This window comes from Balaenoptera ricei, chromosome 19 (genome assembly GCF_028023285.1).
Source record: "Balaenoptera ricei isolate mBalRic1 chromosome 19, mBalRic1.hap2, whole genome shotgun sequence".
Taxonomy (NCBI): domain Eukaryota; kingdom Metazoa; phylum Chordata; class Mammalia; order Artiodactyla; family Balaenopteridae; genus Balaenoptera; species Balaenoptera ricei.
The window spans coordinates 46,240,048-46,267,191 of NC_082657.1; the positions used below are offsets into that span (position 1 = coordinate 46,240,048).

The 27,144-nt window shown below is 43.2% G+C and overlaps 3 protein-coding genes across 5 annotated transcripts in view; 1 reads left to right on the plus strand and 2 right to left on the minus strand.

The window, feature by feature from the left end:
* Positions 1–2,265: 2,265 nt before the first annotated feature.
* DERPC (DERPC proline and glycine rich nuclear protein) lies at positions 2,266–4,709 on the minus strand. The gene is made up of 2 exons (XM_059905490.1): positions 4,388–4,709; positions 2,266–2,765 (listed from the first exon to the last, which is right to left on the minus strand). Exons 1-2 carry the CDS (start codon positions 4,707–4,709, stop codon positions 2,689–2,691), a joined length of 399 nt encoding a protein of 132 aa, XP_059761473.1. The 3' UTR covers positions 2,266–2,688.
* Positions 4,706–13,367, minus strand: CHTF8 (chromosome transmission fidelity factor 8). Its single transcript, XM_059905491.1, has 4 exons — positions 13,274–13,367; positions 5,703–5,760; positions 5,318–5,435; positions 4,706–4,930 (listed from the first exon to the last, which is right to left on the minus strand). The coding sequence occupies exons 2-4, from the start codon at positions 5,723–5,725 to the stop codon at positions 4,706–4,708; spliced, it is 366 nt and encodes a 121-aa protein (XP_059761474.1). The 5' UTR covers positions 5,726–5,760; positions 13,274–13,367.
* Positions 13,368–13,375: 8 nt separating this feature from the next.
* Positions 13,376–27,144, plus strand: part of UTP4 (UTP4 small subunit processome component) — a 33,323-nt gene continuing 19,554 nt past the window's right edge. The window contains exons 1-5 of one of the 3 annotated variants that reach the window (XM_059905486.1): positions 13,376–13,478; positions 14,749–14,909; positions 16,972–17,163; positions 23,201–23,285; positions 24,928–25,017. In XM_059905486.1, the coding sequence (XP_059761469.1) occupies positions 14,751–14,909; positions 16,972–17,163; positions 23,201–23,285; positions 24,928–25,017 (526 nt within the window). In that variant the 5' untranslated portion in view covers positions 13,376–13,478; positions 14,749–14,750. The remainder of the gene's footprint in view (positions 13,479–14,748; positions 14,910–16,971; positions 17,164–23,200; positions 23,286–24,927; positions 25,018–27,144) is intronic. The other 2 variants (XM_059905487.1, XM_059905485.1) reach the window with 2 other exon arrangements.

Genomic DNA, 27,144 nt, shown 5'->3' on the forward strand with positions numbered 1-27,144 from the left:
TCCCAAGGATGAGCCGAACTAGCAGGGAGTTAGCTCTGGACTGCTTTTAAGTGTGAAGTGTGTGTGTCTATATATATGTTAAAAAGGAAAGTTTGCCAGGAGGAACAAACGGTGGTGGTGGTGCTAAAGGCCATAGCTCAAGGCTCTATGGAGGCCTTGAGCTGAATGTATTCTACCTGGAAATTGCCCAGATATCTAGATTGTCTTGTCTGTGATCTCTGCTGAGGAGGTAAAATGTTTTCGTCATCTACCAGGAAAATTAAACCCCAACATGCTCAGAAAGGAAGTGAGGGCTTGGGTATTTCAACCTGTACACTCCTGAATTCCGCTCTCAAATTCAGCTCCGACTGAGTCTAAGACAGCCTCCTCACTTCGCTTCGCTTCACTTCACAGTGATAGTCACCTATTCCACCCTCCTCCTCATCGGGTAAGTTTTTCAAGGTGGCGAGTGACACAGAGCCTGGACTCTTCACGGGCCCCTCTGCAATAGGCAAGCCTGCCCTCAGCACGTGGGGAAAAACTATGAGGAGCCTCTGACCACACTGGCTACAGTCTTGGAACTGCCTGGACAGATTCCTTGGCAGCCGAGCAGTACCCATGACATTCAGGCTACGGTTGCTGACAATCACCTCTAATGGAAAGCTTTTCAGTGTTCCCTAAGGGAACCCTCAATCCAAGCTGGTCATCGTTGAGACTGTCCATTCTCTTCAGTGGCTTCTCCAGGGAATTCTTACAGCCAAGTTGTGGATAGTCACTACTGCATTTGCTTGCTTTTGTCCAGAAACCAAACTAGGAGATGGAATTGGTATCTAAATCCTAAGGTTCTTCTCTTCTCTCACGCCTCTCGACGCTGTTTGATTTCCCTCTTTTTTAGAGGGGGAGTGAGGGAAGGCCATTGTCTACAGATTTGCAACCCACAGACTGTTCTGAGCTCTTGGGTTTGAAAACTGCGATATTGACTAAGCCTTTGACTTAGAGGTTGCTTGCTCAAGTGTGCTTTCTCGCCAAACATCCACTCTCAGAGGGGCCTGCTGAGCCCTCAGAACCAGCAATAAGGTGGAGAGTAGTCGAGGGGGCAAGCCTCTAGTGTGCCCAGGTGCTTCCTACGAAGGAACAAAGTGTGCTCTGAGCCAGACTGGCAAACCTTGGTGCTTCCCTTCATCTCCCATGAACTCAGGGGTTTTCCAGCTGCAGCGAACACTGCTGCATCACACAGACCTTGAGTTTGTAAGAAGACGACGGCTGGTTGACATCAGGCCTAATCCATGAAGGCTGGGAAGAGGCGGCAGGCATTTGCTGAAGGCAGTTGTTCCAGGCTCTTCCGTGTTTTTGCTGGCCAAGAAGTAAACTATTTTGAGCACTACAATGGAAGAAATCTGGTCAGCCAACTGCAGAGCTCAGACTTCACTAAGGGCTTGTTTTACTTCAGCTTTTACTTGAAGGTTAATGTAGGATGGACTCCCAGATGGAGAACTCTTGGCTGTCCTACCATCAGCTCTGCCTTGCTCTGTGACAATCAACTTTCTCCAGGTCAAGAGTAGGCAGGTACAAGTAGTGGGCCCACAACGTTTGACCTCAACTGGTTTTTCTAAGTTATTCTGTACATTTTTCAGCAGCGAAACCAAACTGGGTCTTCAGCTTTATTCCCGTTTCTTGTAAGGGAAGAGCCTTTATACAATTGGACACATTTTGGTTTTTCCTCAATGAGAATTTTAATCCTCTTTTGCATTATTTCTACAATAATTTGTAAACGTATTTATTTTTACTTTTTTTTTTTTTTTAAACTTTCAGGTCAGATTTTTTTATACCGCACTTATTTGTCAAAATAAAGATTCTCACATAATGCTGGTACCTCTGAGCTCCTCCCTCCCTCCTTGTACTTAACAAAAGCTAGCTCTTTATTCCAGTTTCAAGATTGGTACTTGAGGAAGAACTAGGTTTGCCAAGGAAATTCCAGCGGAACTCAGAAGCAGGTAAGTTGTCACAGCTGCCTCTGGACCTGGGGAATACAGTAGGTCTACCTCGATAACTGCACACCTATGGTGGCTTAATTTTTCATTGTAGAGAGTGGACAGGGTCTTTGGTGAAATTACGAGCCAGTGAGTGAGCCCTAGTTAACCAGCTAAGGCTAAAAACCAAAGCTTGCTTCCTCCTTGAAAATGTCATTATCTGGAAGGTAATGTAGGACTGTGGCCAAGCTGAAACAATGAAAAGCAGTGGGTAAACTTCCTTCCCTGTGGAACAGGTAATAAAAAGGGAGTGAAATCAACAGCCCTCTCGTCCCATTTATTAAAGAAACAGTAAGAAAAGGTACAATGCAGGAAAACACCAACCATCCTTTCACATCAGGCTGAACGAAGCACAGTGATTTCTCCCCTTCATTCCCCCCACCCCCACCCCAATTCCCATAACCCCATCCACATCAGTTGAATTTTGAGGTTCTTTGATTGATTGGGAGTACCAGTGGAGAGGGAGTGGGATGAGCAGTGGAGCCTTGATCCTGGCTTCCTCTAAGTAAGTCCCAGGAGAAGGGAGCTGCAGGCCCGGTCAGGCAAGCAGAAATTTGGTGGCTCTCTGAAGTGGTTGCACTTCCCTGTTCTGTGTTCCAGCCCCCAGGGGAAGGTATGGCAGTAGAGGGTGACCAGGTCAGTGCTGCTGAAGCATGGTCCGCTCACCAACGCAACATTTCTAGACAGCAGTGAGCTGATTCTCCAGTGGTGAGCAGGGGACCGCATATGAATTGGAACCTGCAGGCCAATGTATCCCTGAGGAAAAGTCCACAAGAACAATTCAAGAAACTAGTAAGAAACAAGGGGCAGAAAGCTGTGGGACAAAAGCACAGCAGGCTTCTGGAAGGCTGGAGATTCCTTCTCGCAAGGCGGGATCATTCCCACCTGCCAAAGTCCATGTCCCACAGATAACATTTCACCTTCAGTCAAGAAAGACGCAGAGGGGGGAAAAAGGCTCATTTGAACTTGAGCCCCAGCTATGTACTTCAGACTGTAGCTCCCTTTCACCTAAAACACAGCCCCTGCCCAGAACCACAGTGCCTGGAAACCAAGGTGGTCCTGGAGAGAAAATGGTGTTTAAGGGGGTAACATTCCATTTGGGTACATTGCAGCCATTGGACCCCCTGGTCTGGGGAAAGCAGCTGGGTTTGTGCCAGGGAGGCTCCCCACTCTAGGAAATGGGACCAAGGTCTTGCTTACAGGGCCATTCATCCTTGGAAAGGAAGCTGGGTTTAGACCCAGGGTCCCAGTTGGCCTTGCAAAAGGAGCTGGGTTGATACCCACAGGGCCTGCTGGCGAAGAGCCTAGGGGCCCAGGGGCTGACCTGGGGAAAGTAACCTGACCAGGGCCTAATGGGCCAGTAGACCTTGGGAAGGTAGCTGGACTTGGACCCTGTAAACCAGTGGCCCTTGGAAAGTTAGCTGGGTTGGAGCCTAGTGGCCCAGAGGCTCTTGGGAAAATTGCCGGACTTGAGCCCTGGAGGCCAGCAGACCTCTGGAAGTTAACTGGGTTTGAAGCCAATGTGTTAGAAGACTGAGAGAAAGCAACTGGGTTCAATCCCCCTGAACCTGTCCCCCTTGGAAAAGGATTAGCATTTACTCCCATGGGGCCAGCGGGCCTTGAAAAATGAGCTGAATTAGGGCCAATGGGGCCAGGAGCCCTCGACATGGGAGATGGATTTGGCCCTGGAAGGCCAATTCCCCGAGAGCCAGGACCCGAGTTTGGGCCTATGGGGCCAGGTATTCTGGCCATGGAAGATGGGCTTGTGCCCATGTTTCCAGAAGACTGTGAGAAAGCAGCTGAATTTGCTCCTAAAAGACCTGCTGCTCTTAGAATGGGTGCAAGATCTAGGCTTTGAGGTCCAGCCATTCTTAAGTTAAGAGCAGATCCTGTGCCCAAAAGGCCACCTGCTCTGGTGTCCAAATTAGGGCTTGGAGCCAGGCCACCGGCCCTTGGGTTAGGCCCAAGGCCTGGGCCCAGGCCACTTGACCTTGGGTTGGGCCCAAGGCCTGGGCCTGGAAACATACCTGACCTTGGGGCAGGGTTTGTACCTACAAAGCCTGATCTCAGATTGGGACTTGGTCCGGGGCCCAGGCCAACGGGTCTAGGATTGGGAGGACCATTCCCAGAAGTCAACAGGACACCTGCTCTCAGGTTGGGTCCAGATCCAGGACCCATGGGGCCACCACTTCTGGGGTCAGGACCTGTTCCCAGAAGACCACCTGGCCTTGGGTTGGACATAGGACCTGGCCCTGGGAGACCCCCTAACCTTGGGTTAGACAGAGGCCCTGGGCCTGGAAGAGCCCCTGCTCTAGGATTTAGAGCTGACCCTGGGCTTGGGCCCAAGAGACCACCCGGCCTTGGGAAAGAAACTGCACCTGTGCCAGTGGGATTCATCCCTCTTGGAAAAGAAGCCATGCTTGGGTCACGAGCACCAGCAGGGAAAGGTGCTGGATTTGAAGCCAATGAGCCTGATGAAGTTGGAAAAGGAGACGGGTTCCTTGGAAATGGGGCCAAATTTCCACCAAGAGAGCCGGTTGCCATAAGGAAGGGATCTGAATTCATACCCAGCGGGTGGCCTGTGTTTAAAGCAGGACCCCCTTGTGGTCCCAGGGAACTGTCCATCCGTCCTCGAGGTGGCAGCGGAGCACGAGTCCAAGGAGTTGGCCGCTCTCTAGGGAAAATCCGGGGTTCTTTCATACTTTCTTGGGGACGTTGGTGATAATGGGCTTGGGGCGAGTTTTGAAAAGGATCTTGTTTTTGATGAGTGCTGTTACCAGGTACTGGGTGCCACTCCTGCAGCCAAGATCATCACAATCCTGCTCCCCGGGAGTGTGTTTAACAAGGACGGCAAAAGGCTTCTCCAGGTGGATGATTTTCCCATACAGGATATGATGCCCCACGATCAGCACAGGGATTCCCTTTGGCAGAACAAGAATGAGATGCCTGAGGTTCAGGGCAAGGTCGTAACATTCAGGTGCCTTCTAGAGATGCTCTTGGGAGGCAATGCTGGCACCTCCACTCCCTCAACCACTGTTGAGAAGCCACAAAGGACAACCCACCCTCATATACTTTTTATTCTTTCTAGCCCCAAGTAAGAGAATTTCTACTTTTAGAACTGTGACCTTTCCAGATTCCCCAAAGCTAAATTTCCCTGCTACTGCAGAGGTGGGGGGAGAACAAGCAATGGCTTAGCTAGACCTTGAATAACAAACCTGAGGGCAGTCCTCACTCTGGGTCCTGGGAGCACCACCTTGGTGTAGCTTGCTTTCCTGAAGCATTAGGCAGGGAAAGAAAAGTCCCCTCACCTCAGTGGTGTAATGTAGGTCTCCCAGGAGGTTTCCAGCTAATCCAGTGCTGTAGCGAGCCTCGATCTCCCCCTGTAGCTCCATCAGCACCCATTCTGCCAGGCCTCCAGCCCCAGCACTGCAAGCAAAGGGCTGGCGGTTACAATATTTTGGAGGGGTGAAGGATAAATAATAGTGTCCTACACTACCATTCAAGGCCCAAGAGATCTCTTTGTTGAGCACGAATTCTTGGGAAACTGGGCAGTGCTAGACACTGAACTAGAAATTGAAATGCAAGGATTTGTGCAAGATGCACCTAAGGACCCCAATTCTTCCAGGAAAATTTCAAACCTATATAGCCCTAATCATTCAAGCTAAATTTTAAAAAGTCTCAAAAGGTACTCACCTGGAAATAATGATCTGCACCATGAGCTTCCCGTCTTTAAAAAGCAACTGAAAATAAGCTGTAGAGGAAAAAGAATTTCTTTAGGATAATAACAATAGCTAACATTTGTCACTTACTGTGTGCTAGGCACTTTTCTAAGTGATTTAGACATATTTAATTTCAATCCCCTAACAACTCTATAACATGTAAAATTTTTAAACTGATATTGTACATATAAAATTGCTTCAGATCACCAAGGGTCAACTACAGTGTGGAAAGTTAATAAGTATCACAACTGCATTCAAGGTCGCATAGCTACTAGTCTACAAGCCAGGATCTGAACCCAAGACATACACTGCAGAGCCCACACTCTTGGCCAGTATGCTAACTTGCCTTTCTCAAGGATATTATATTTTCCATTCTGCATGGTTCTAAAAAACTAAGGAATTCTTTTAGATTTTACTTTTTCCTTTGGTGATGACATAAGCTTCATGTCTGCCACTTTGGTTATCTTATATTTCAAGGTTCAAATGATCTCTTTTAACTAAAAGCCAAGAGAACGGAAAAGGTCTTCCAGACAACTTTAGTGAATGGTAAGCTGATTTCTGATGTGATTCTCATCAAACACTTTGCCCATCTTTCATCATTTAGACACTAAGGACACCAACGCTTAATCTACTTTCGTTTTATACAATGGCACCACCTGGTGGCAAGTTTGCAGCACTCTACAAGAATGAGTTAAAATGGGACATTTTTGCCTGAAACAACTGGCTTCTTGTACTTTGTCTTCCTGAGAAGCATAGATTAATGGGGAGACTGAAGGGATGGAGGATCTAAACTACAGCTTCTGTACAAATCTTTCCAATGAATAGATGGAGCCTAGTGGAAGGTTATCAGATCAGTGTTTACCAACTGTAGAACAGCAAGTTAATAGGAATTACAATTGTGCTCATGGTTAGCAAACACCTGCTTAAAGTTAAACAGGTTTCCTTACTGACATGTTAATCTTCGTTTTGGATCTCCAGTGAAAAGTATATTGCCAGCAGCCCTGTAAGACAGCAGAACCTCTTACTCTTGAGCACCAAACACATTTTGGAAACATGAGGTTGGTCAATCACTGGACTTCAAATTCAAATATAAAGAGCAGCTAATATTTATTCAATTTTTACTATGAATCAGATGCTGTGCATATATATCATGGGTGGTATCTCATTCAACCACTCTGAGTTAGGGACTTATCCGTATTTTGCAGATAAAGTTACTGAGGGATACATTTGCTTTATGTGTACACACACAGCTAGCAGGTGGTAGAGCCAACACAAGAACCTAGGTCATCCAACTTTACACTCATAATCAATACCCTCTCAAAGGAGAAAACCAAGTGAGAATAAAAAGACATGAAGGCATCAGGCAGGCACTGCGTACATGCATTCAGCAAGAGCTGAATCAAGAAGTCATGTTTGAATAAGCCAGACCTGCTGTAGCAGTACCAGGTGTGGTACCACTTGACAACACGTAATACACTGGCTCAGGAGGGCAAAGGTCTTCTGACAGATAAGAAGGCCCCACCTCCACCATCAACAGAACAATCAAAAGCACTTTTAATATTCTTCCAAAGTTTCTTGAAGGAGAGACTAAAAATTTAGAATTAGAAGGCCTAAATTCAGGTTCCAGCCTGTAAGTGTGGAACGCTTTCAGTGTCATCATACACAAGTCACTTAATGACCATGGGGCTAAAACCTGGATTGTGACTCATTTAACTATCATGAAGACCAAATAAAACATATGTGGAGGGCTTCCCTGATGGCGCAGTGGTTAAGAATCTGCCTGCCAATGCAGGGGACACGGGGTCGAGCCCTCATCCGGGAAGATGCCACATGCCGCAGAGCAACTAAGACCCTGCGCCACAACTACTGAGCCTGCGCTCTAGAGCCACAACCACTGAAGCCCACGTGCCACAACTACTGAAGCCTGCGCGCCTAGAGCCCGTGCTCCGCAACAAAGAAGCCCACGCACCGCAACAAAGAGTAGCCCCCACTCGCTGCAACTAGAGAAAGCCCACACGCAACAACGAAGACCCGACGCAGCCAATAAATTAAAAAAAAAAATGTGGAAATGCTTTAAAGACTAACATATAGCTAATTTTTTAAAGAAGGGGATAAATCAGCATTTCCACACTATAATTGTGAGTAAAATTCAGAGAATGGTAGGTACATTTTAGCCATGAATCAAAAAAGGCTCAATAACTGAAACTGAAGTTGTGAAGTTTCTAAAGGTTAATAAATGCACATAGATTGAGAAAGAGTTCTTGTAAATAAGCTTTTTATGACTGATGAAACAGTATATTTTCCTTGATAAGTGTAAAATACAGGTGGTTTCAGAGAAGTAATAGGGTGTTCACACAGATACAAATTTTAGGAAAATCATGGCAGGGAAGGAGATTAATCTTTAAGACCTCTGACCACGTGTTTGAGATAGGAATGTGCAGACTGTTTAGGCAAAGGGGATGTAGAAATATTTTCAGTGCATTCCCCATTTCCTCGACAGCCTCCTGTCAGAACAGGAATTCAAAACAGTGGCCTAAAGGGAATTCCCTGGTGGTCCAGTGGTTGGGACTCAGCGCTTTCACTGCTGTGGGCCTGGGTTCAATCCCTGGTCAGGGAACTAAGATACCGCAAGCTGCGTGGCGCAGCCAAAAAATAAAAACAAAAACAAAAAAACAGAAAAAACGGTGGCCTAAGTGGATAAAGGAAAACAGATGCCTGGTAGCTGGGTCAGAATAGCTGCACCTCCATACTTGTAGCCGTGCTTCAATGAGCATACACAGCTCTCTATCCACTTATGTAGGAGGCCCTGCCTGAGTACACCTATTGATACTGGCAGACATCTAGCAATTCTTGTAAAAATAAGAATTCTGTGCCCTAAAAACTTGTGCTAGACCTAATGAGATGCCAGAGATGTGAATACAAATGAAGTTCACACCCAGCTTACAAGAGTCTAGCTCACAGGAACCTGTGGACTGATATGGCTATATTTATGTACACGAGGGTGTATTTACCAAGTTAGTAAGTGATGTAGGGGAAGGCATCCCTTTGGTGAATTTTAAAATTCTACTTTAGCACCTTAAAATATCCCATTGGCTGAATCAGATTCTTCTTCTTCTTGCTCCTTGCTTTAGGCAACTATTCTCAAGAGTAGGTATGTATACCTGAGTACGTCACTGATAACACACCTGATGGAGGTGACAGGGAATATGTATTTCACTTAGTGTGGAGATGACTAAAAAAGATAATGAGAACATGCAGCCCAATCTGTCCTCATCCCCTTGAAAGTAGGCAGAAAAAGTTAGTAGGAAAACAAGGAGGTGAAGAAGTATAATACAAGTCAAATCCTATTAGTAACAAGTAACATTATAATGAAAATTTTCTGTATAACAAAAAGATTTCTAAGTCTTCAGTCTCAACTCATTCGAACATTTAAAAATAAGCAGAGCAATTTCTAAGTGCTTGTTCTAAGGTATTGCTTGTGTAGAAACTGCAGCTTTATCAAGAGCAACATCTGAAGGCACGGTTTGATGAATGCACCATATCAAATCATGACACTAAAAAGAGTCACTGGAAGAGATTGCCGAGCACCTCACTCTCAACAGCCTTGAGTTTAATCCCAGATTTAGCTAGGACCAACTAACTGGTCTTTGGTGAAGAATAATAATTCCAAGTTCCTGTACAGCCAGGAAGAACTGATGCCACTTTTCAAAAAGATGTTTAAATTCAATATATTTCAGAGCGGAGTCTCTCAGGCCACAATTACAGTACAGACTTGGAGACTTGGAGAGATAGGAAGGTGTGGAAAAAACCAAACACCTTTCCCCTGCAATGAATTATTTTGACTCCCTACCCCTCCCCTTACAAAAGGGGGAAATGTTTCACTACTCAATTTTTGGGGCCTTTACATAGCTAAACAAACTAAATACATAAGTTCTATATTCCTAACTTAGTCAAATGACTTTAGCTATGTAAACGAAACTTTTTAAAATGCACTTTGTATGTTTTAACTATTTTTTTCCCTTAAAGAAAAAAAAAAAAAAACCCTTTGTGGGGAACTTCAAGATTTCTAGAAATATTATCTAAGAAATTTCTAGAAATATCTGAAGTTGCCCCAGATCATCCCCAGTCTTGAGACCTGGAGTTACTTTGGAGATCCTGAGTAAAGTCAAGACACTGTTGTTTCTCAAGACAGTGGTCCAGATGACTTCAAGACCCCTGAACAAACCATAGAACAGCAAAGGAACCCACATTCTCAGAATCAACCAAGACTCACAATGGGAGCCCTAATCAAAACTCAAAAGGTCTGTCTGAAATCAGACCAAATCTGGGATACATCTTATTTAACTGTCATTTTGAAAGTCATTAAAAACCTGAAAAATCAAAGTGCCACCACAATTTCTTAATTAGGAAGAAAAGTTCAGGCAGAGCATTATCTCTGTAATACAAAAACCTTCATTTCTCACATAGCTAAACCTTTTTGAACATTTATCTGGATTCTCTCTTTTCATCCTGAAAACAATCCTATGATACAGGTACTATCACTCCCACTTTACAGTGAGGAAACAGGCTTAGAGAAGCTAAAGGTTAAGTAACTGGTGGAACAGCTAGTAAGTGGTAGACGGGGAATGTGAATTCTAACTCCTCCACAATCCGGCCTGTCCTGCAGTCCTCTCACACAGCCCCTTCTCATGCAGGACATGAGTATAGGAACTTGCTTTACAAACATTAGCCTTTCTCATAACATCTCCCACAAGATGGCAAATAAACCACCTATGAGGAAGATGTTACATCTTGCCACAGAAGTAACTAAGACATCTGTGGGGTAGGCAACTCAAAACAAATGAGCCTGCTTTTTCATCATATCCAACTGATGAGATTTAGGTTTCTGAAATCCCTAGAGATGTACTCAAGGTTACCTCCAGGATTCAAAACTACAGCCTAAACCTGTTTCCTGCCTGCGTAAGGCAAAATAAGTCAAAAGAACAGAGCACATTCTTTGTCACTGATTCATCTAATCTCCTACAAAATTTCTTATCCATTGGTTTCTGAGTCGTTAAATTAATATTACTAAGGTCTTACAGAGAACATCATGAGCAATGATCCTCATGATGGTAACTGCCCCCAAAATAAAATGTAGCAGAAGAAAGCGTGGTATGTATCGTATTAAACAGAATATGCAGCTTTCACTGAAACAGGGGCTTTGACTCAATGGTTTAACCTAACTTACACATAATTAATTTTATTACAGCTAAACGTTGTTTAGCTGTAATAAACATTGGCCCTTTCATCTTTTTTTTGTTGCTTTTTAAACGGAATAAAGGCTTTTAACTTTACAATTCTTAATTTTTAAAAATTCATTTTTATTTAAAAAAATTAAATATATGACACAAAATGTTTGCAAATTGCTGGGCCAACAATTAGCATTTACTGAGTTCTTATTCGGTCCCAGAAACTACTCTTTGTGTTTAGGGATTCAGTGAGAACTGAATCAGACCTGGATTCTGTGATTCTGCCATTTATCTAGCCTGCGTATGACAGGGGGTAATTTAATCTCATGTTGCAGTTTCTCCACCAATAAATTGAGCATAAAAGCGAACCCATCTCAAAGGGTGGTTGTGAGCATTAAATGAAGTTATGAATGTAAAGTCCTCAGCACAGTGCCTAACACGGTAAACCTTTAGGGTCAAGCTATTGATTACCTGGAGGAACATGGCATTTTCTTAGTACATGTCCAATAGAATGACTTTATACTACTGTGTACTTATTATTTTAATGTTTAGAGGGGACTAAAACATCCTATAAAAGCAGCATGTTAGAATAAAATCAAGTTTACACAATGGGAGAACAATTCAAATATGGCAGTCAGGGTTCACCAAACTGCTTCAGGGATTAAGTTCTGGAACGTTTTTTTCCTCTAAGCATGATAACTATTTCTCTGTGTGTCTTTCCATCAAATGAACAATTCAGGAATTTTATATACAACTCAATACATTATTTTTATTAGCAGTGTTGTGATTTTGTGACTGATGGGGAGAGTCTAAGTTTCAAAGGGAAGATCTTGTCTCTTGACAGGCTTATGTTATGTCATTAAGTGCTAAAATCCAGTTTCTAAATGAGAAGCTTGCTCTCCTCCAAAAAGGGGCCATGGAGAGTAGGTGGAACTGAATGCTTCCAAACTTTTCACTAGTGAAGAGTGGGTTCAAAAACGTGTGTGGACACTATGCATACATGTGGTACTTTCCCATCACATTTTAAGATTCCCATGATGGAGGGAATCAATTACTGGTATTTGTAGACAATGGGCAGAAAAGATGGCTTCAGTCGATCTGAGTTACTCCAGTTTTCTCCATCTTCTGCTACTCTGCAGCCCCTTCTACCCTTCCTCCTCCTACTGCTGTGGCACCCTATCTTCCCCAAAGCCCCTTCCTTTATAGCTCTACTTGAGGTCTCCCTCCGTACTGGATTCCCCTCCCACCAGCCCCCATCTTCTCCACCCTCTCCCCGACCCACTCCCCTCCCTTCAATTTCAGCTACAAACACTTCCTATTTCTAGCCCCGCCCACTTTCTGGGACTTCTCCATCCGCTTCCCACCACCGCCCCCCCCCCCCCGACAAACTACCCCCAGACTATCTCTAGGACCGCTCACCAAGCTGTTTAACCCTTTCTCCTACCTCCCAAGGAAACTACTCTTTAAACTGCCTTCCTCCACCTCCCAACCCCCCGGAATACTCTTTCCAAACTGTTCATCCTCCTCCCAAAGATTAGTCTTTAAACGTTATTCCTCTACCACCCTCATTTTCCAAATCGTTCCTTATTTCCCCCCCTCAATTCTTAAGTACTTCTCTCCTCCAGGACCCGACTCCACCCCACTCTTCTCTCGTCTCTCACTCCGCCCACAAATGAAGCTGGATCACTCTCCAGACTGTCTCTTCCTTCCAACCACCCTCTCAATTACCGCTCCCAGCAGCCTCTCCCCCACGACTTAAAATGTCCCCTTGAAAGAACCTCACAGTCCTATCCCCCGCTAAGTCCCATTTCTGATGTTCCCGCTACTTCCTGGGTTCCAGTTCTACCCCACTCTCGCAAGCATCCCGTGCTGGGTTCCCTCCCCACCCAGGGAAGAGCCCCTTTCCGCACATACCTCGAGGTTCCGGCCCGCGCCGCCCCCTTCTCCGTCCTCCGCCCGCGCTCGGCCACTCTTTCCGCCCTTCTCCCGCTCCGCCCTGCTCGCTCCCTTCCTTCCCTCCGCCTTCCGACTCCACGTTGCTCCCTTCTCCACAATTCCCGGCCCTCCTACCAGGGGGCCCCTCTGGGTCGCCCCCACCTCTGCACGGCCCTCCCCGCTCCCCTCCCCCTTCCCGGCCTCCCCTCCCCCGCCCGCCGCTCCCCCGCTCCCCGCCCCTCGGCTCGCCATTCTTCTTCTCGAGCCGCGTGCCCCGCCCGGCCCCAGCTCCCTAGCTTCCCGCTCCCTCGCACCCTCGTCCCCATTCCCGGCTCGGCCCTCGCTCCCCGCGGCCTCCCGCGCTCCCTGCCCGCGGCCTGACCTGCAATGGCGGCCGCCGAGCGCGGCGCCGCGCGGCCAACGGGCGACAACCGAACCTCCCGCCGCCGTCGCCGCCGCCGCGAGCACTGCCTGCGCACTTCCGGCCTTGCGGCGCGAGCACTTCCGGGGCAGAGCACGCGAGCGCGCGCGCACGTGGGGCCGGGGCGGAGAGAGGCGAGCGCCGAGAGTGGCTAGCCCATCCGCTGGTGAGTTGGGGAAGGGGCGTGGGGAGCAGGGATGGGACGGGGTGGGGGGAGTTCGAGCGGGTGAGGCCTGCTACAGGTCGGCGCCCGGCGGAGCTCGCCGATTCTCTTGTGCCGAGGCCGGTGGGGGCTACTCCGGAGATCCCCGGAGAGGGAAGGGGCGGTGGAGCCCTCGCGCGCGCCTTGTACGCACTCTTAGCCCGGCCCGGCCGAACGCGTCTGCTTTGCAGACGGGTTCCTCACCTTGAAAGGAGACGAGTAAGGGGCGACCCAGAGCGGAGTGCGTATATTGGCGGCGACGGAGCGGCAGGTAGAGGGAGTAGTTGACAGATGCCGACCAGTCCTGTCGTTCCTCACCTTGAGACGCTCTCGGTTCTTCCTGCCCCATCAGCCCCACCGTCAGTACCGTAGTTGAGTCTGTGATTTGCAAACTTAGCATGCAGTAGAGATGGAGGTGTTTGCCAAAATGCAGATTGCTAGCCATCCCCCCGCCCCAAAAGATTGGAATTCTGGAACTGTGGAATAGGACCCGGAATCCTGCATTTTTAAAAACCATTTTTCGAGGTGATTTTGATACAGGAGTACTGCGGACCTGACTTTGAGAGACTCCTTTAGACTGCACATTTCTTGCTTCTTTAGAGTGGTCGTGGTATTTATCCTTCTCTTCACCACCCCCACCCCCAGAAACCTCACACACAAAATACGAAGGAGACCTTAGTTCTGCCTCGAATACATCTGGTCAGCTCCATGTGGCTCCGTTCAAGTGCGCACTCCCAGTTAGAGAATGCGGTTATGTTCAGTCTTTTGCTCTAAGATCACGTTTTAAATTCTCACCCCTCTTTTCCTGGACCACTTCCTTCAGGCAGTTGTCAGGATTGCTGGCAGTCTGGGTGATGCTGTACGTGTTGATCTTTTAATTTTGTTGCTGAAGAATCCTGAGCTTCTGGAGACTGTTTGATAGATTCTGTATGGGCCATGAAAGCATCATTAGTTGGATATTTAGAAATGAACCTCCGTCGGACTTCCCTGACGGTCCAGTGGTTAAGAAGCGGCACTTCCAAAGCAGGGGGCTCGGGTTCCATCCCTGGTTGGGGAACTAAGATCCCACATTCCGCCCGGCGCAGCTCCCTCCAAAAAAAAGTGAAAAAAAATAGAAATGAACCTCGATAAGATATAGTTGGAGAGTTCCACCTAGAATAGTGGTAATAAGAAACATGAGGTGTGACATACTGCTGTTTAACAATGATTCTTTTCTCCGCCCCCCCCCCCCCAGGAATGGGTGAATTTAAGGTCCATCGAGTACGTTTCTTTAATTATGTTCCATCAGGGATCCGCTGTGTGGCTTACAATAACCAGTCAAACAGATTGGCTGTTTCACGAACAGATGGCACTGTGGAAATTTATAATTTGTCAGCAAACTACTTTCAGGAGAAAGTAAGTCATTTGGGAGCCTGATTTGGTGTTTTTGATGTTGATTTTTTTCTTAAGTTCAATTCTGCCAAATCGTCTATGTTTTTTGTATTCAAAGAGATCAAAAGAAAGTAACTCTCCCCCACTCTCTCCGGAGTTGTTTAGAACCCATAACAAATAGGCGATCTCTTGTCTGACCGATGCACTTAGAGTTTTGATCTGTGTGATGTTGGTTAGAAAGATCCTACCTAGGAATCTTACCTAGGAATGCTCACTGTCATTTGGAAACTGAGGTTTGCTAGATCTGTTGGGCACAATAAGAAGGGAAATTGTCAAGACCATTGCTTCATATCAGTCTCTGCACCATTGTAACTTTGGTAAAGTGGCATTTCCTGCTATAAGTGTCAGTACCCATTTCATTGTCAATTCAGAAAAAATGAGACATTTTAATATCAAACATTTTGGTGATGTGATACCAGGAAGATGGATTCCTAAGTTCATCTGTCTGAGAGAAGGTAGATTTATATGCCTTATGTTTGGGAGTAAAGATTTTAAATTAGGTAAAGTACTGTTTGGGTGTATGCAAAGGGCTGTTACAGCAGCATATTTTTCAAAGGCGGTGATTACTGATTTCAAGTGCAACAAAATAATTCAGTTCACATTTATTGAGTGCCTTACATGCCCTAAGCACCATGATATAAATGAATAGAAGGAAAAATGAATGAATGCAGTGCCCAGCAGCTTAGTACTTGGAATTTAGGCACTCTGTAAGTGTTTCTAAATGACTGAGTGGCAAGTATTAGGCATTAAGATGAATGTCAGAGGCCCTGCCTTCAAGGAGTTCAAAATCCAGTGGGGGGAAGACGAGTATACAGTTTCCCAACAGTGTGGCAAATTTTATGATAGACCTAAGCAGAGGCATAGAATCTTAGTGGAGAGGTGCCTTACTCTGATGAGGTGGGTTTAGGATTCCTGGAAAGAGATGACTTACTGAGCTGATCCCTGAAGCACTAATAGGAGGTAAGAAATTGCTAGTCACCACAAATGGGTCACATTCCGTAGAATGAAAAACGTGCTGTGGTACATGCTTGTTGCATACTGTGATTTTTCTTGTCATTTATGATAATTGTAATTATATAATAGTTCATATATATTTGTTTAATGTCTTCTTCCCTGCTGAACTTCAAATTTTATGAAAACAAGGACCTTGTCAGTGATATTCATGGCTGTTCTTTACCTAGTACCTCTTATTTTCCTCTCCCATCTGTTTTCTTTTTTTTTGTTTGTTTTTGAACAATTAATTCAGTCTAGTCTTCCACTTTCTCCATGTTCCCTTCGCTGCTATTGAAGATTGCTTAGCTCTGGTGATCACTCTCAGAACAAGAAAACATTATATTTCTGAGAGTGAAGAGTAGTGCCTAGGAGTAAGGAGACCCACATTCTCTTCATGTCGTTGACTTTGGCCCTTTGGGCAAGCCACTTAATTAACGAATATTTTGCCTTTTCAAGTTCAGATAGGAAAAATTATACCTCCTCATTCCCTTTTGTATCAAGCAGATATAAGAATAAAATTCCTTGATAGTATGAATGCTTCTTGAGTGCTAAGAAAACACTTAGAAATCTGAGACTTGAATGAAAAGCTGGAGTGGGCTGCCTTCGTTTATTTTAATTTTTTAAACAGCTTTTAATTGGTGAAATTGACACACAATAAGCAACATGTATTCAAAGTGTACGTATTGATAACTTTTGACATGTATACACCTTTGAAATTATCACTCAATCAAGGTAATTGTGATGATTTTTAAAAATTAGATACATCAGATACAAACTGGATTGTCTGAAACTTTATTGTCTGAAAAGGTTTTGCAGAGCAAGTCCTAGTAAAAGAAACAAAACCAACTGTATAAGTAACTAAAATGTGAACCTGAAAAAAATGAAAATATCAGTAATATGATCTTCAGACTAACAAACCCCACACTAGTTATTTCTAGAGAAGCATTTTGATTTTCCCTTTTTTGCCTGTGACCACTCAGTGCTAGTAGCTGATGAATTCGTGGTGGGTTGAAAAGTTATGGTGTTTCTGTAGTTTTTCCCAGGTCATGAGTCTCGGGCTACGGAAGCTCTGTGCTGGGCAAACGGACAGCGACTGTTTAGTGCTGGACTCAATGGAGAGATAATTGAGTATGATTTGCAGGCGTTAAACATCAAGTATGCTATGGATGCCTTTGGAGGACCCATTTGGAGCATGGCTGCCAGCCCCAATGGCTCTCAACTTTTGGTCAGTAAGCAACTACTGGTAATTCAAACCAAGATTTCTCTTGTGCCCACTTAAACTTGCTTCCCTATGTTCATAGGAAGGTGAAATTATATTATAGCATGTAGCAACTCCAGTCTAAGCTAGATTCCAGCAACTAAGCAAGCAAGTGTATCTGGATTCCAATATGAGATACAAGATTGGGTTCTTATTGGGGATTTAAAAATCCCTTGTCCTTTGGCACTCTTTCTGCTGCTACTTTGGACCTTGTTGATTCATTTATGAAACCAGAGGTTTCAGTTTGGTTCTGCATTTCCCAAACTGTGTTCTTTGGAAGTGAGAGATGTAGAAACTGTTTTTTGTTTTGTTGTGCCTTGTGTTTTATGATAAATTTTGTTTCAGAAATACGGCATACTAAATCCTTCTGTAGATTCACAACACACATTAGTATATCAAAACTTCTGATAGGGGCTTCCCTGGTGGCACAGTGGTTGAGAGGCTGCCTGCTAATGCAGGGGACACGGGTTCGAGCCCTGGTCTGGGAAGATCCCACATGCCGCGGAGCAACTGGGCCCGTGAGCCACAACTGCTGAGCCTGCGCGTCTGGAGCCTGTGCTCCGCAACAAGAGGGGCCGCGATAGTGAGAGGCCCGCGCATCGCGATGAAGAGTGGCCCCCCGCTTGCCGCAACTAGAGAAAGCCCTCGCGCAGAAACGAAGACCCAACACAGCCAAAAAATAAATAATAAATAAGTAATAAATAAATTAAAGAAATCACTATTAAAAAAAAAAAACTGGAAACCTTAAAAAAAAAAAAAACAAACAAAAAAAAACTTCTGATAGGTCCTTCTACAAGTCAACTTGTGGAACCATGTTTTTCCAGTGTTTCTCAAAAAATTTTTGAGCACAGACTTAAGACTTCCCCCCAGCAGAGGGCAGACAGCAGAAGCAAGAAGAACTACAGCCTGCACCTGTGGAACAAAAACCACATTCACAGAAAGAGACAAGATGAAAAGGCAGAGGGCTATGTACCAGATGAAGGAACAAGATAAAACCCCAGAAAAACAACTAAATGAAGTGGAGATAGGCAACCTTCCAGAAAAAGTATTCAGAATAATGATAGTGAAGATGATCCAGGACCTCGGAAAAAGAATGGAGGCAAAGATCGAGAAGATGGAAGAAATGTTTAACAAAGACCTAGAAGAATTAAAGAACAAACAAACAGAGATGAACAATACAATAACTGAAATGAAAACTACACTAGAAGGAATCAATAGCAGAATAACTGAGGCAGAAGAACGGATAAGTGACCTGGAAGACAGAATGGTGGCATTCACTGCTGCGGAACAGAATAAAGAAAAAAGAATGAAAAGAAATGAAGACAGCCTAAGAGACCTCTGGGACAACATTAAACGTAACAACATTCGCATTATAGGGGTCCCAGAAGGAGAAGAGAGAGAGAAAGGACCAGAGAAAATATTTGAAGAGATTATAGTCAAAAACTTCCCTAACATGGGAAAAGAAATAGCCACCCAAGTCCAGGAAGCACAGAGAGTCCCATACAGGATAAACCCAAGGAGAAACACACCAAGACACATAGTAATCAAATTGGCCAACATTAAAGACAAAGAAAGAAGATATAACAATTATAAATATATATGCACCCAACATAGGAGCATCTCAATACATAAGGCAACTGCTAACAGCTATAAAAGAGGAAATCGAGAGTAACACAATAATAGTGGGGGACTTTAACACCTCACTTACACCAATGGACAGATCATCCAAAATGAAAATAAAGAAGGAAACAGAAGCTTTAAATAACACAATAGACCAGATAGATTTAATTGATATTTATAGGACATTCCATCCAAAAACAGCAGATTACACTTTCTTCTCAAGTGCACACGGAACATTCTCCAGGATAGATCACATCTTGGGTCACAAATCTAGCCTCAGTAAATTTAAGAAAATTGAAATCATATCAAGCGTCTTTTCTGACCACAACACTATGAGATTAGAAATGAATTACAGGGAAAAAAACGTAAAAAACACAAGCATATGGAGGCTAAACAATATGTTACTAAATAACCAAGAGGTCACTGAAGAAATCAAAGAGGAAATCAAAAAATACCTAGAGGCAAATGACAATGAAAACACGACGATCCAAAACCTATGGGATGCAGCAAAAGCAGTTCTAAGAGGGAAGTTTATAGCTATACAAGCCTACCTCAAGAAACAAGAAAAATCTCAAATAAAAAATCTAACCTTACACCTAAAGGAACTAGAGAAAGAACAAACAAAACCCAAAGTTAGCAGAAGGAAAGAAATCATAAAGATCAGAGCAGAAATAAATGAAATAGAAACAAAACAATAGCAAAGATCAATAAAACTAAAAGCTGGTTCTTTGAGAAGATAAACAAAATTAATAAACCATTAGCCAGACTCATCAAGAAAAAGAGGGAGAGGACTCAAATCAATAAAATTAGAAATGAAAAAGGAGAAGTTACAACAGACACCGCAGAAATACAAAGCATCCTAAGAGACTACTACAAGCAACTCTATGCCAATAAAATGGACAACCTGGAAGAAATGGACACATTTTTAGAAAGGCATAACCTTCCAAGACTGAACCAGGAAGAAATAGAAAATATGAACAGACCAATCACAAGTAATGAAATTGAAACTGTGATTAAAAATCTTCCAACAAACAAAAGACCAGGACCATATGGCTTCACAGGTGAATTCTATCAAACATTTAGAGAAGAGCTAACACCGATCCTTCTCAAACTCTTCCAGAAAATTGCAGAGGAAGGAACACTCCCAAACTCATTCTATGAGGCCACCATCACCCTGATACCAAAATCAGACAAAGATACTACAAAAAAAGAATATTACAGACCAATATCACTGATGAATATAGATGTAAAAATCCTCAACAAAATACCAGCAAACAGAATCCAACAACACATTAAAAGGGTCATACACCACGATCAAGTGGGATTTATCCCAGGGATGCAAGGATTCTTCAATATACGCAAATCAATCAATGTGATACACCGTATTAACAAACTGAAGAGTAAAAACCATATGATCATCTCAATAGATGCAGAAAAAGCTTTTGACAAAATTCAACACCCATTTATGATAAAAACTCTCCAGAAAGTGGGCATAGAGGGAACCTACCTCAACATAATAAAGGCCATATACGACAAACCCACAGCTAACATCATTCTCAATGGTGAAAAACTGAAAGCATTTCCTCTAAGATCAGGAACAAGACAAGGATGTCCACTCTCACCACTATTATTCAACATAGTTTTGCAAGTCCTAGCCTCGGCAATCAGAGAAGAAAAAGAAATAAAAGGAATACACATTGGAAAAGAAGAAGTAAAACTGTCACTGTTTGCAGATGACATGATACTACACCTAGAGAATCCTAAAGATGCCACCAGAAAACTACTAGAGCTAATCAATGAATTTGGTGAAGTTGCAGGATACAAAATTAATGCACAGAAATCTCTTGCATTCCTATACACTAATGATGAAAAATTTGAAAGAGAAATTATGGAAACACTCCCATTTACCATTGCAACAAAAAGAATAAAATACCTAGGAATAAACCTACCTAGGGAGACAAACGACCTGTATGCAGAAAACTATAAGACACTGATGAAAGAAATTAAAGATGATACCAACAGATGGAGAGATACACTATGTTCCTGGATTGGAAGAATCAATATCGTGAAAATGACTATACTACCCAAAGCAATCTACAGATTCAGTGCAATCCCTATCGAATTACCAATGGCATTTTTTACGGAACTAGAACAAAAAATCTTAAAATTTGTGTGGAGACACAAAAGACCCTGAATAGCCAAAGCAGTCTTGAGGGAAAAAAACAGAGCTGGAGGAATCAGACTCCCTGACTTCAGACTATACTATAAAGCTACAGGAATCAAGACAATATGGTAATGGCACAAAAACAGAAACATAGATCAATGGAACAAGATAGAAAGCCCAGAGATAAACCCACGCACCTGTGGTCAACTAATCTATGACAAAGGAGGCAAGGATATACAATGGAGAGACAGTCTCTTCAATAAGTGGTGCTGGGAAAACTGGACAGCTACATGTAAAAGAATGAAATTAGAACACTCCCTAACACCATACACAAAAATAAACTCAAAATGGATTAGAGGGCTTCCCTGGTGGCGCAGTGGTTGAGAATCTGCCTGCTAATGCAGGGGACACGGGTTCGAGCCCTGGTCTGGGAAGATCCCACATGCCGTGGAGCGGCTGGGCCCGTGAGCCACGGCTACTGAGCCTGCGCGTCTGGAGCCTGTGCCCCGCAACGGGAGGGGCCGCGATAGTGAAAGGCCCGCGCATCGCGATGAAGAGCGGTCCCCGCACCGCGATGAAGAGTGGCCCCCACTTGCCGCAACTGGAGAAAGCCCTCGCACGAACCGAAGACCCAGCACAGCCAAAAATAAATAAATAAATTAAAAAAAAAAAAAATGGATTAGAGACCTGTATGTAAGACTGGACACTATAAAACTCTTAAAGGAAAACATAGGAAGAACACTCTTTGACATAAATCACAGCAAGTTCTTTTTTGATCCACCTCCTAGAGTAATGGAAATAAAAACAAAAATAAACAAATGGGACCTAATGAAACTTCAAAGCTTTTGCACAGCAAAGGAAACCATAAACAAGATGAAAAGACAACCCTCAGAATGGGAGAAAATATTTGCAAACGAATGAACGGACAAAGGATTAATCTCTAAAATATATAAACAGCTCATGCAGCTCAATGTTAAAAAAATAAACAACCCAATCCCAAAATGGGCAGAAGACCTAAATAGACATTTCTCCAAAGAAGGCATACAGATGGCCAAGAAGCACATGGAAAGCTGCTCAACATCACTAATTATTAGAGAAATGCCAATCAGAACTACAATGAGGTATCACCTCACACCAGTTAGAATGGGCATCATCAGAAATCTACAAACAACAAATGCTGGAGAGGGTGTGGAGAGGGAACCCTCTTGCACGGTTGGTGGGAATGTAAATTGATACAGCCAGTATGGAGAACAGTATGGAGGTTCCTTAAAAAAGTAAAAATAGAATTACCATATGATCCAACAATCCCACTACTGGGCATATAGCCAGAGAAAACCATAATTCAAAAAGACACATGCACCCCAATGTTTATTGCAGCACTATTTACAATAGCCAGGTCATGGAAGCAACCTAAATGTCCATCGACAGACGAATGGATAAAGAAGATGTGGTATATACATATAATGGAAAGACTTCCCACCCCCCATTCTTACCATTAGACTGGGTACTTTCAGAGTTTTAGTTTTCTGTGATGGGTTTATGATTTTTTAAAAATTTGTACTATTTTTTTTTTTTTTATAATTTATTTATTTCTTTATTTTTGGCTGTGTTGGGTCTTAGTTTCTGTGCGAGGGCTTTCTCTAGTTGCGGCGAGCGGGGGCCACTCTTCATCGCGATGCGCGGGTCTCTCACTATCGCGGCCTCTCTCGTTGCGGAGCACAAGCTCCAGACGCGCAGGCTCAGTAGTTGTGGCTCACGGGCCTAGTTGCTCCGCGGCATGTGGGATCCTCCCAGAATCAGGGCTCGAACCCGTGTCCCCTGCATTGGCAGGCAGATTCTCAACCACTGCGCCACCAGGGAAGCCCCTAAAAATTTGTACTATTTTGTAATATCTTGACGTATCTCCATTTAGGTGACACAGTTAATGGGTCTTTTATTTAGGCCGTGGGTGTCTAGCAGAGACATCCTGTGAAATCCTATTTCTCCTCCATGTCCTATTCAGGAATTGGGCCACTAATTGGCCTGCTTTCTGGCTAGGACATGAAGACTGCCAGGAACACACTACCAGTTTCTTGCTACCAGTACTTTTTCCCTCTCACAAACTATTTTTCTCTTTCAGAACAAGTGTTAGCTTGAAGGAGGAAATGTATATATTTGTAAATATATATATTTAGTTCTACAAAATGCTTTCTTTATTTTCTACCCCCTTTTCCATAATAGGTTGGCTGCGAAGATGGATCTGTGAAACTATTTCAGATCACCCCAGACAAAATCCAGTTTGAAAGAAATTTTGATCGTCAGAAAAGTAAGGGTTATTTGTGGTGGGGCAGTGAGTAGTCTTAACAAGAAGTTATATTTCTGTGCCACTGGGGATGGGATATTTTCCCATGGGTCCAGGTAATATTTTATCTATATGCTAACTTTCTGTGAGTGCAGCGTATGTGCTAGGTGCTATCCTTAGCTCAGGTCCTCTCTGTTGTGTAGCATAGCTATGATTGCCTGGTTAAGTAATAATACAGGAAACTAACAATCCAAAATAGGAAAGCGAGTGTTTCTGTGTAAATCAATTTGTTAGTTCTCACTTATTTTTGTGAAGTTTTAACAAATGTGCATAAAGTCTCAAAACTCAGATTTTTCTTTAGGAGCTGTGGTTCTCAGTTCTACTGGTACATTCAAGTTGAATGGGGGAATTTTATAAACAATTGCCCCTGTTCCACCTGGACTGACTGACACTGACATCCAGAACAGAGGCTGGCAAACTATTTCTGTGAAGACACCAGCTAGTGAATATTGTAGGCTTTGCAGGCCATATAAGTCTCTGCCAACTCTTGTCATTATAGCACCACAGTCGCCCTAGATAATACTTAACAAATGCGCATGGTTGTGCTCTGGTAAAACTTCATTTACAAAAACAGGTGGTGACCCCGATTTGGCCTTTGGGCCATAGTTTGCTGACTCCTTTTCTATTATCCACTTTTTTTTTTTTAACATCTTTATTGGAATATAATTGCTTTACAATGGTGTGTTAGTTTCTGTTTTATAGCAAAGTGAATCTGCTATACATATACATATATCCCCATATCTCCTCCCTCTTGCGTCTCCCTCCCACCCTCCCTATCCCACCCTGACTCCTTTTCTAGAGAGTAGTGTCTGATGTGTTCTCTGTATCCAATAGTAATATTTATCCTCTGCTAATCAGATCCCTGTATTGTTTGTTTTTAATATCTCCTTGGTGTTCTTTTTTTAATTACAAAGGTGATATAATGCTTGGTAAAAATGTCATGCATTTAGCCAAGTGTGAAAGAGAAAATAAGTGTCTCATTTCACTCTGTAGGCAACATTTTGGAACTAGTCTAGACTTTTTTGTATATTCAGATAGACAAATACATTCACAGGAGTGCTTGCACTTGTTTTTCAGCTTATTTTTTCATTTGATGTATCACAGACATCTTTCTGTTTCAGTCATGCCAGTCTGCATGGCATTTCATTTTATGGTGTTCCATAATTTATTTAACCAAACTCCTATTGATGGATATTAATTTTGTTTTTACTACTATAGCCAGTGCTGTAATGAACATTCTTATATACACTTGGGCATTCCTGTAAATATTTCTTTTTTGTTAAATTCCCAGTGCAATTACCATGCCAAATTTGCACGTTTAAATTTTGTTAGGTTACTACCAGATCACCTTCAAAAGGTTGTGCTTATCTATACTCCCATCAACCATTTATCCATTATTAAAAGTAAGTATCAAATATGTCATCGTGGGTCCCAGGGCAAAGTTGTCCCTCACCTGTTATAAAACAGTCCTTTGCAAGAGTGCAGTAAATGAGCTTTAAGACTATAGAATGCTAGCCCTGTAGATCTTTGTGGAAGGAGAACTCAGTTACCCTTTGCTGTATATTTATGTGTATGTCACTTTCTCTTTTGTTGTACAACTCCCAAGGTCGAATCCTGAGCCTCAGCTGGCATCCCGCTGGTACCCACATTGCAGCTGGCTCCATAGACTACATTAGTGTGTTTGATGTCAAATCAGGTGACTGTTTTTCTCAGTTCATTTGGGGTGTGGGTCTTGTTTGTCAGAGTCACATTTCTGGGTTTCCAGAAGCTTGTGACCTTATGCTTTCATGAACCTTCTGAGATGCCACCATGAATTTCACTTCTTTGTTGGATTACTACTGCTGCTTTTAGGGGAATCTTGGTTCTTCAATGGAATACAGTATTTTTCATCACAAGAATTCACACTAAAATTTGCTCTCAACCGGTGAGACATTTACTATGAGCAATCAGTAGAATACCTATTTATATATACCAATTCTTTGTAAAAGTGGGTGTCTGTATTTAAGGAACGTAAGATCTTGGTAACATAGTTGGTGAGACTTGAGATCAGAAAGATGGAGAACAACGTGCTTCCTCTGTCCTTGGCCTAGAGAATTGGCTGATGGATTCCTTCAGTGAGGAGACTGACTTCAGCGTGTTAGGTGGCTGTGTCTGTACTCCCCGCTAAGATGAGAGGAAACACAGGGCAGGCATGTCGCCTGTTTCTTTTTCCTTAGTGCTTGAGCAAGTTTTTTATTATCAGTTATATATGCATATAGTCAAAGAATTCCTTAAGTCTTGTTACAAAAAAGCAGCAGTCCCCCTATATCCCTTCTCCCACTCCTCAAAGGCAGCCACCTGCAACTCTTAGCTAATTCTTCTGGTATTTATCTTTATGCTATACATAGTACGCTTAAAATGCTTTATTTTATTTTTTTCAGTTTTAGCCCATTATTTATTGACTTCCACTATTTAACCCTCTTTCTCTGCCCTTTGCCACATGTAGCAATATTTCCTCCTGATCCTCCCAGTATGGTTATGTTCTAACTTTGTTCAGATTAGCAGTTGATGTTTTTATTTTTAGACTATATAGATACAACTTGCATAGTAAATTTCTTTTCCTTTCCTGTATGCTTTTTGTTAATGCTGAGTGTCTGTCTCTGTCTCTCTTGTGTGTATGTGTGTGTGTGTGTGTGTGTGTGTGATTGAGATATATATATATATATCTCTATCTCTCTCTCACTAATTCATCTCCACATTCTTCCAGTTGTATGATTTAGGCTCAGCTACATCTGGGTTTTTTTCCTGTTTTTTGTTTGTTGGTTTGTTTGTTTTGGCCACACTGCGCAGCTTGCGGGATCTTAGTTCCCCCACCAGGAATTGAACCTGGGCCCCTGCAGTGAAAGCGCCAAGTCCTAACCACTGGATCGCCAGGGAATTCCCACATCTGGTTTTCTTTCTATCACTTTTATCTCCTTGAAGGATTCTCTCCCAGAGCCTTCTGCCCTGCTCCAGCTTAGTGGAGCCAGTTTCTGGGCCTACTGCACAACTCTGAGATCTTGAACTCTGGTTTTTCAACCATTCTGGAGATCCCCTTTGCTTTTTTCTCCAGTAGAGTTCCCTGTTGCCAAGTCATTCACTTTCTTAGTTTATCACTTTGTTTGATGGATCCTGAGAAAGGGTTTCTGAGAAAGAATTCTAGGTTGGAAATTATTTTTCCATAGAATTTTGAAGCCGTGGTTCCATTGTCGTCCAGCTTCTAGTATTGTTATGGACTCTGATGCCTTTCTGAGGGTAGATCCTTTATGTGGGTTTTTGTGGTTGGTTTTTCCTGGGAGCTTTTAAGATCTTCCCTTTATCTTTACTGTTCTGAAATGTAATAATTATGTTTCTTGTTGTGTGGATCTGTTAACATCAATTGTATTGGACAACTTGGTAGGTTCCTTTAATCCATGTTTTTCATTTCTGAGGAAAATTCTTATAATTGTTTTGTAAAGGAGTTTCTCTCCATTTTCTCCTTTCTGGAATTTTATTACTGGAATGTTGGCTCTTCTAATTTTCTTTCTTTCTTTTTTTCTTTTTCCCCCTTGTTATTTTTCATCTCTAACTTCTTACTCTGCTTCCTGGGAGAGTTTGTCATTTTTATCTTTCAGTCCTTTTATTGAGGTTCTCATTTCTGCCATTCATTTCCAGAGTTCTTTTTTGTTTCCTGAATGTTCTTTTTTACAGCATTCTCTTTTTGTTTCATTATACAGTATACTAACTCTTCTCCAAGACTATTCATGGTAATATTTGTGAAGTGTTCTTCGCCCTGGCTTTTTCCCACCTTGTTGTTTATTTTTTT

Bases quoted from the DNA above. Each gene is read 5' to 3' on its own strand.
- DERPC (XM_059905490.1), bottom strand. From the start codon at position 4,709: ATGAAAGAACCCCGGATTTTCCCTAGAGAGCGGCCAACTCCTTGGACT. The intron at 2,766-4,387 runs GTGCAGTTTCTT...ACTTTTCCTCAG, and splicing joins GATGAATCCCACTGGCACAG to GGATACATTGGCCTGCAGGT.
- CHTF8 (XM_059905491.1), bottom strand. From the start codon at position 5,725: ATGGTGCAGATCATTATTTCCAG. The intron at 5,436-5,702 runs GTGAGTACCTTT...CTTTGCTTGCAG, and splicing joins GTGCAGATCATTATTTCCAG to TGCTGGGGCTGGAGGCCTGG. The intron at 4,931-5,317 runs GTGAGGGGACTT...GTTCTGCCAAAG, and splicing joins ACCTACATTACACCACTGAG to GGAATCCCTGTGCTGATCGT.